Source organism: Protomyctophum parallelum (genome assembly GCF_964188405.1).
Source record: "Protomyctophum parallelum genome assembly, chromosome: 11".
In the NCBI taxonomy this organism is placed as follows: domain Eukaryota; kingdom Metazoa; phylum Chordata; class Actinopteri; order Myctophiformes; family Myctophidae; genus Protomyctophum; species Protomyctophum parallelum.
This window is the reverse complement of record NC_139707.1, coordinates 24,757,948-24,767,947: the sequence shown is the minus strand read 5'-3', so window position 1 is coordinate 24,767,947 and position 10,000 is coordinate 24,757,948. Positions and strand designations below refer to the sequence as shown.

The window sequence follows — 10,000 nt, the reverse complement described above, 5'->3', positions numbered from 1 at the left end:
CGGCAGACGACTCGTCTCCTGTCCGTCTGTTTGTCCTCCGGCATCGGTCGGTGTCAATCACTCCTCTGGGAGGTGTCACTCGGTATGTCAGTCACACCGCAGGCCCAGCACACTTTCTCTTGTGCTCATACCCTTATACAGTGGCCCTAAAGGTCATTATGAATCCATTACCACTGGAACTAAAGACCCCCCCCAGTCCATAACTGTTGTAAATATGTGTAATTATATAGTGCACAATTACCTGAAACCCGTAATGACATCTAGAAATTGCACAATGTACTATTTAAGCTGCTGTCAAAAACATCACTTTCCGCACACGAAACAAATACAAAGAAAGATCGATTTCGGCACGCCGATCAACACGTCACATGCGTGATTATCGGGTTTCTATACAATTTATGAATTTTCTATCAACGGATTCATTGATATTTGGATTTGTCGCGTCTCCAGTACGGCACAGTATAGGTTTCTAGTAGCTGCTGCTTTAGGGTGGGAAAAAAAACTGTAAACTAGGGCTTAAGTGGTTAATGATGAAGCATTATCTCATCAGCATGAGACAGAAAAGGCATTGACTGACAACAAACTTTTCTTTCTCTACAAAGCGGAGATGTGTGCATGCATGCGTGCATATGTACGTGTATGCGTGTGTGCGTGCGTGCATGCATGCGTACAGTATGTGCGTGCATGTGTGTGCTGTCACTGCTGCTGTGTGTAATCAGCTCTATTGAGAGTTGTTGTCCGTTGGTCCTGGTCGTAGACTACAGGTCTAGGATTTGCGTTTCGAAAGACGGACAGATGCCATGCATTACTAGAGACAGGGTTGGAGACAGAGTTGTTTGTGTGTGTGCGTGTGTGGTCAGTGCCGCTGCTGACAGTCACCTGATGACCATGTACGCCTGCCCATGAAGACCCCCCCAGGACACACAGACGCACACACTCGCCCCCTGAACCCTATCCTTGGTCTCTTTGCACCCCTGAACCCAACAGCTCAATTTCAGCTTCGCATTGCGCGCGCGCACGCACACACACACACACACACACACACACACACACACACACACACACACACACACACACACACACACACACACACACACACACACACACACACACACACACACACACACACACACACACACACACACACACACACACACACACACACACACACACACACACACACACACACACACACACACACACACACCCCCCTCCCCTGTGCTGGCAGAGGGCCCCATGGGAGACAGAAATAGCAATGCGCTGTAGGAGAGTGGCCCAGTAAATAACAGCGTAATAAGACTGCTAATGTCTCACTCTTGTTAGCAGCTTCGAGGCAGTTATCTCAAACATGCCTACCTGACGGTACTTAGGAATTCCATGTTTGAGTCAGAAATATGCACACACACACACGCACGCACACACACACACGCATGCACGCGCACACACACCATGGACCATGCACTCTCTTGAATAGAGAGAAAGAGTAATAAATAAATCAGGGTCTGTTGTTTCTAATGGATTCTACAAACAGGTTTGTTTCTCCAGGGAAAGGAACAGATTTTTAATGGAAAAAAGTGCTGGACTTTAAATGGATCATCTGAGAATAACGTGGAGAGGAGAACAGACAGAGAAGAAGAGAGAGAGAGAGAGAGAGAGAGAGAGAGAGAGAGAGAGAGAGACTGGACCTAATGTACCGCACCGATCCAAAGAGAAGGATGGCAGAAAAACAGAATATACAGAGAAGGAGAAGTCTGCATTATAAGTCCGCACAAGGAGAAGTCCTTGAGCGGCCTTCTTCAGGTGATGAGGTCACTGTGACCTGAAGAAGTCATGTCCGGAATAATGTCTGTGTTTTCACGAAAATAAACACTATTGGAGCAAGAGGAAGGACTTACAGCGAGTGGTCAAGACTGCTTTTCATACTAGAAAAACGGAATAGAAAATAAAAGCAAAGGCAGGAGTGAATGATGAGAGATAGAGAGATAGAGATAGAGATAGAGATAGAGATAGAGATAGAGATAGAGAGAGAGATAGAGATAGAGATAGAGAGAGAGAGAGAGAGAGTGCTGTTTGCATTGCAGTGATAGGTCTGAACAGTGCTGAACAGTCAGTCTGCTGGTGAAATATTGATGCTTCAATTCCAACAGAAGAATGACTGAAGGACTTGTGCAGACGTGAGAGAGACTCACCTATCTATAATTAATACAGCTCAAATGTTAATGAATGGACAGAGCAGCTATAGGTGAAACAGGGGAGAGTACCACCTCTCTCTCTCCTGTCTCTCTCTCTCTCCCTCATTCAGTCTGCCCTCCTCGGTTGCATTCTCACCATGCAACGCAAACAGTCAACGATGGATCACAGACGTGGGACAACCAAACCTACTACCTACTATCTGCAACGTGTGTTGATGTGAATTCATTAAATAACAGATAAATGAATGGACACAATGTGAGACCGACGGACCGCTAATGTGGTTAATTAGAGAGTGGGGAACGAGGGACATCCCACGGAGACCATTATGGGACGGCTGGAGCCAAGGGAACAGGAGGAGAGTGGGCTGAGATTCACCACATTACTGTACACTCAATACCCCTCTCTGAGAGACAGACTGAGAGAGAGGGGGGAGAGAGAGAGAGAGGGAGAGAGAGAGAGAGAGAGAGAGAGAGAGAGAGAGAGAGAGAGAGAGAGAGAGAGAGAGAGAGAGAGAGAGAGAGAGAGAGAGAGAGAGAGAGAGAGAGAGAGACATACAGTATAGTTGCTGTCGGGAAGAAAGCTCTCATCTCCATATTTTAACTCTTTGCGTTTTCTCCGTAAATGAACGCTCTGCTTGATCATACCACAGCATCACACAAAAGCATCAAAAGTAGCAGCAGAGACAATAAAGGTCTATCTGTCCATCCATGGCATCTTCTTACCGGCAGTCCAGTTTCTCGATCTCAAAGTGAGGGTTGAAGTTGAGGACGATGCGTTGGGAGGGCTCCGGGGCCGTGATGACCCAGCGACAGTTCTGGTGGGGCGGGTACTCCAGAGGGTAGCCGGGCGTGGTGATGTAGCCAGCATCGCTAGCATCCAACACGCCTCCACACTGCTCCGAGGCTACAGGGACACAGAGAGATGGACACTGTCAGTGGTGGGACAAGTACTCAATTGTTTTACTTAAGTTAAAGTATCTAAACTGCCATGCACAAATGCTCTGTTACAAGTAAAAGTCCAGAATTCAAAGAGTACTTGAGTAAAAGTACAGAAGTATCTGCATCAAAATATACTTAAAGTACCAAAGGTAAAAGTACTCATTGTGCAGAATGTCCCATTGCACAAGTTTAAAATGTAAGAAAAATAAATCTTTTGAAAATAGCACATCTACAACTTCAACTGCATCAAAAGTAGCATATCTACAAGGTCGAAACGCAATGCGAAGGGACAGGTTTTGAGCTTGTGGATCTGCTTCTTTTGAATTTGAATCCTGAAAAGTAACAGTTTTCTACATATGATGTTTCCATCCGACAGAGACGAGTTTCTCAATATATTTTAAAGGCGGATGAGTACATTTCACTGACTACATGGATAGCCTTGCAATAATACAGTTTATAATTCAGTAGCAGATGAATATCACGACTTAAACCCTTTCCCATCTCATCCTTTTTCCTTTTTTTTAACATCATGCAGCATACGATAATAAACTATTAACTTTCTGAGATATTCAGTATAATAACAAAGATGTATCTTAGCATGCTGGGAGACGATTCAATACGTTTTTATCTAGTTATAATACAAAAATGTGTTTTGTCAGGAGATCAAGCAACCTTTTCCCCAGACAATAAAGCTGTGTATATCAAAGAAATAAGAATACAAAGTCAAAACAAGACAACTCTATAGCAATACATCTATTCATATAATCCGTATAAACCCAACTATTTGTACTCTAAGTGAATACGTTTTATTCCTCTGCTGAATCATCTATTGTCGGGACATCATGAAGCAACCAATGCCCGGTCGCATGGTTTCTCAATATGTTGCTAACAGACAGACGGACAGGGTAATAGCGTCACGAGAGGATGTGATGCTGAGATGGAACCTGGAGTAGCTTTTGCGATGGCGCTGCTCGGTGAAAATGTACAAGCTCACAAGGCTTGGCGCTACAATGTTTGAGTAGGCCTATAAAAGCATGAGAAGAGAGTTAGGAAAAGTAATGTAATGGTAGGAAAGCATGTGGGAAAGTAGTTTGGAAGACAACAGCGGTGGAGCAGGGTGAACACTGGATCCTATCAGCGCCCGTGTTAAGCAAATTCATAACCACTTTAGCAGCAGATACAGATCTAAGCTGTCTGAGTGTTCCCTACGTGCTGACTCAGGGTCAGCTCATTGCCTGGCATGCCGTGACTAATCGGAGCGCCTTTGTATTCGGCTGGGCACGGATTAAAGATCAGTTAAACACAATGTTTATCAGCAGAACTTTCAATATCAGAGCGAAGTTAAACAGATAAAGTTAACAAGACAGGATGTGAGGGAAAGACAACTGTATGCGTGTGTGTGTGTGTGTGTGTGTGTGTGTGTGCGTGTGCGTGCGCGGTCAGAGTCCATATATAGTAGCACAAAGACTCCATTCTGACCAAGGAAGATTATGACCACGTGTACGTTATGACCATGTGCATGCGCGCGCGGCCGCGCGCTCTCTCTGCACACACACACACACACACACACACACACACACACACACACACACACACACACACACACACACACACACACACACACACACACACACACACACACACACACACACACACACACAGCGAGTGAGTGAATGAGTGGTTCAGTTACTGTCATAGAGCGGACACACTTGTCACTGGTCATAAGTCAATGTCTCGTCGCAGACAATGCGACCCATTCACTGCCTCACAGACGTATGCCGACATCGATGGGAAACCCATGTATGTCAATGACACCCGGCAACATAACACGTCCATTGTATAGGACGCTATTGTATGGAACTCGGTGTGTGCACCTATTGTACGGAGCGTGCACTATACTATAGTAAGGACGGAAGTCTCGCATTGGGTTTGGACATAGGTTTAATTCATTACATGTAGTCAAGGTCAGGTCAGGCATGTGTTTCATTAATGACTCTCCTTTACTGTCTAATGGCGTTCCCTGCTGTAACCGTAACCCCCAAACAATTGAATCGCCCCCCACAGTGGAAGCAAGCGTTACCTAGTGACGGGGGAGCGCCCCCCCCGATTGTCAGGGCTGATGTCACGCCTACCTAGGGGTGACGTCATCCCCTCCTTTTATAAGGCATTTCGCCAGCACAAGTTCTCTGTCCGATTATCATTTTATATCTGTCTGCTTGAGAACCTCAACTAAGCCTTTCAGTCTAAGTTCTACTAACTTGTCCGTTAAGGTAAAGATATAGCCAAGACCCAGGTCACCCAGGTCAGCACCCCCACTCTTGTGACGAAGAACCATCTCCAACCTTACACCGATAGATCGAAGAGAAGCCTTTCTGGATTAATAGAAATAAAAAAAGTCGGCAACGGCCATGAGAAAAGAAGTCGAGAAAGTGGTCATCGGCAGGTAATGAGTTGATTAGGGTTAGGTACTGTCACTAAGGTTACATTCAGCCATAAGGTTTGTGTGTGGTGAGGTGCAGGTGCAGATCTGGGGAAGGTGTTCCGATGTTTTTGCAATACACTGCAATAAAGAAATACTATATATACACAAGTAAAAATAGTAAATATAGACTTCAAAATGCAATTGAATAAAAGAACAAAAGTATTGGCATCTGAATGTTACTTAAAGTAGCAAAAGTAAAGGTACTCATTGTGTAGAATGTCCCATTTCAAGTTTTCCGTGACATGTTGTAAGCTTGTAGATCTGCTATATTCATTTTCCAACGTGGAAACGATTGACGATAATGCAAAAATGATTGCGATTTTCTCAAATGATTGCGATTAGACGATTATGTAATAATTGTGACAGGCCTATCGACAGCGCACCGCTGATCTGAGATCTCTGTTGATTTATTTATGTGTTTATCACCAGCGTGTTGAGAGAACTGTATATATATATAATTCTTTATGTATTTATCACCAGCGTGTTGAGTGAACTGATCTGAGATCTGTTGATTTCTTTATGTATTTATCACCAGCGTGTTGAGTGAACTGCACGGCCAAGACAAGTTACACTACCGAGCAGAATACAACATGTTTTAACTCCAAAAATAGACTCTGATACTCTAAACCCTTCTCTGACAGCAAATACGCACGCACACACATGCACACGCACACGCACACACACACACACACACACACATAAACAAAGACCATATGTATATACCGTATACAATGGCAAAACCATGAATAGGCATATACATTCAAACACGCACGCGCACACACACGTGCGCTCGTACACCCACAAACAGTTGGTTTGGATCCATATGTTCCATATGTATGACCAAGCAAGAGCTGATGGAGGAAAACTTCAGGTTGGGTCACAAACACACACACACACACACACACACACACACACACACACAGAGAGAGAGTGATAGACAATTTGGCAGCCATCCCTGGCCTCCACCTCATACTGTCTGTGAACAATTAGAGTGTATCATCAACCCCCCCCCCCCCTCTCTCTCTCTCTCTCTCTCTCCATCTCTCTCTCCCAATCCTCCCTCCCTCACACCGCAGGCCAGATTTTCCATTCCATCTCATTCTCCTCCCCATCTCGCTTCCATCTCCACGCAGTATACTGAGACCAGAGTAGAGTTACAAGTCATACGTAAGCCCATCCAGCCACACCAGATCTCATTCTCAACGCCACCTGGATTAGTGTTTAACCACTAGGAATCTGACAGTGACACCGGCCAAATGACTCCTATGGCGCTGGCTATAGCTAATTATGTACCTGAAAGAACATCTGAGACGTAGCCTATATACTGAACTCCCGAGTGTCAGTTTAACCAGAGGTTAAACTGACGTGTCCGTGACAAGACTTGGTCTTGTCCGTGGCAAATTTTATAATGTTCTTATTTTGATCATTAGACCCAATTACTGAATACAAAGTCTCAGGTTTTTCTTCAGAATATGTAATGACACTTATTTACTATGACACTATGGCACATTAGGAATCCAACTACTAGTGGTTCTCAAATGTTTTATTTGCAAGGACCCCCTTAACTCTGAGAGTGCACAAATGGAACCATTTGACTCCTATTGCTGAAAATAGCCCCCCTCAACACAAACGCACTTGAAATGGGAAATAGGGGTGTGTGGGGGGTGTAATTGGTAGGGTTTTCTTTCTTTTATCGTGTATATAACTTTGTAATGCTACTGACGTTTGTGTGCAAGGCTCTTTGAGCTGTCAAGCCCATTTTGATGTAAATAAGTCACCTTAATTCAAATAGCAGATGCCAAAAATAGTTATTTAGATTATTATTATTTTTTGATGTCCAGCTTTGAGGATCTGTGTAAACACAAACATTGTCCTACACAAACGTTGAATGCCATTGACAATGAATGGCCAGTTTTGAGTGTTTGTACAACAACATTGAAGACAAAAGTAAGGACGCAAATTGTGATTGGCCGGAATAAGATGATGTATGATGATAAGAGCGCCCCTCACTTCACACCGGTGTGATTTTTATTAGGGGCATGTGAAGTGGTCTTACAGAGGTTACCAACCACTGGTCTGGTACTAGTACCACTGGTGGCATTTGAGCCCCCCTCTGGTGGTATACAGAGCAGTCGCCCAAAAAAGGAGAGAAAAATGGAATTAAATATTTGTTTATATTACTACAGGTAGTTCTTCTGACCAAGCAATTGAAATAGGCTATTCAGCCTTGTTGAAATGAGCATGACAGCACACCTAGCCGTTAATAGAAGATTTGAGTATGGATTAAGCACATAGAAATATCATCAGTTGCGCTTATTACTGATTAGACAGAGTTTTGTCAGAGCAGCAGCATTATTGGCTTAGGAATGAAACAAAAAGGGCAGGGATACGCTCCTGTACTTGGAGAGCCAAATATTTTCTGAGATGGTACTTCAGCATAAAAAGGTTGGGAACCAATAACTGCACAGCCTTTGTGATCTACTGGTAGATATTTAACCCCTGGTTATCTGGTATGTACTTGGTTACTTCCCAACACAGCAACTATAAGTGAGGCTTTAAGTGTTCTCAGTGACATCATGGGTCTTTCACCCTGACACGTGCACTCTCTCTGTCTCAGCTTGAACTGGCAAACCTCTCACGTCCGTATCGGTCGTGGTATTGATCCGTGGATCAGACGCATTGATCATTCTAATATTAGACGGATCAATCCAGCATCGATGAGAGAAGCGGGTGCACAGTTTACGGTACAGTACGAAACATTACAAAAAGGCGATCAATACAAGCTTCCAACGTGTTGCTTTGCGACACATTGCGAGCTAGTACATCTGCGATATACTGCACTGTACGTTTCGGTGGACGAGTAGGGGTTAGAGTTGTACAGGCATACATTTCATAACTCTCTGTGACTCTTCTCTTCAGCCATCTTGATCGCAGATTACAAAGATAGGTGTTCCATCGGTATCAACAAACGGTGTGTAAGAGTGTGTGTGTGTGTGTGTGTGTGTGTGTGTGTGTGTGTGTGTGTGTGTGTGTGTGTGTGTGTGTGTGTAAATTCTGCTTATATCCACTCTGTGTGGTAGAGAGAGACACATCGGTATTCAGACCACACACACTCACACACAGACCATAAACAGTGGTAAACGGTGCTAAGCAGTGGAGCAGTGGATATAAGACAGGTCACTGCATAATGTATACCTCTCTGGCACGTTTAGCATTGCACCCTGATAACACCAATTCAGCACTTTTCACCTGAACGCACATAGACACAATTGCACAGACTCAAACAAATACACACAAACGTACACGCACACACGCATGCACGCATGCACGCACACATTCCGCATCCACACCGAGCTGCCTTGGAAGATTAAACTACTTTTTGGTATACATCGGCCTTGAAATGCACATTTTCTGACCTTGTTTCTGAACTCTCTAAGAGATTAGTTTTCTCCGTGAAAATGTTTGATTGGCCTCCGTGGAGAGACACTTTTCAGCCTGTCACAATCAATTTGGCCAGAGTGTGTGTGCTGGACGAAAGTCCACACTCGTTTGCACTATACTGGTGTGTGTGAAGGTGTGTGTGTGTGTGTGTGTGTGTGTGTGTGTGTGTGTGTGTGTGTGTGTGTGTGTGTGTGTGTGTGTGCGTGTGTGCGTGTGTGTGTGTGTGTGTGTGTGTGAGTGAGTGAGAGAGAGGAGATTACAGGCTAGATAATGATGCAGCCTGTTTGGTTGGAGGGTGTTTATTTGGCAGGACAACATTCCATCCATCATCGCTACTTACTGGCGCAAGAACCGCGAGCACTGATGTGTTCATCATCTTCATTAATGTGTCCTTGTTAAGTAAAAGGAGACTGAAATGTTGCCACTGTCCATCTGTGGTGTCAACCCACACACAGTCACACACACATTCCATCATAGCGGTGGCTAGCAACAGAGAGCTAAAATAAGGTAATTAATGTTTTTTAAACTCTGGATTAACCCTAATTTATCAAATCTCGGGATCACGTCCCTGGCTACCTTTTGTGCATTATTAAATTTATCTCATTATCTCGGGCAAGGCTACAGAGGCGTTAACCCCCGTCGTCAGCAATAATAACATGTTGTCGTCATAAGACAAAACGTTATAAGCTGAAAGGGCTTTTCACAAGCACGACAATATGAGAAATGTGAATGTAAGTGAGACCGAAATGTCTTGTCTGGACCAAGCCCAAGGAGCCATTAGTCATAAAAGCTGGGAAGCCCCATGGACAGAGAGAGAGAGAGAGAGAGAGAGAGAGAGAGAGAGAGAGAGAGAGAGAGAGAGAGAGAGAGAGAGAGAGAGAGAAAGCGCGATGACAGTAAAAGAAAGACAGTATAATACCAGAACATCTGTCTCTCATCATTTGAA

The 10,000-nt window shown here is 44.2% G+C and overlaps 1 protein-coding gene across 1 annotated transcript in view; it reads right to left on the bottom strand.

The window, feature by feature from the left end:
* LOC310866936 (neuropilin-2-like) overlaps window positions 1-10,000 on the bottom strand; it is a 130,907-nt gene that overhangs the window by 112,376 nt on the left and 8,531 nt on the right. Inside the window, exon 2 of the mRNA XM_083776731.1 lies at window positions 2,916-3,096. Coding sequence (XP_083632857.1) covers window positions 2,916-3,096 — 181 coding nt within the window. The remainder of the gene's footprint in view (window positions 1-2,915; window positions 3,097-10,000) is intronic.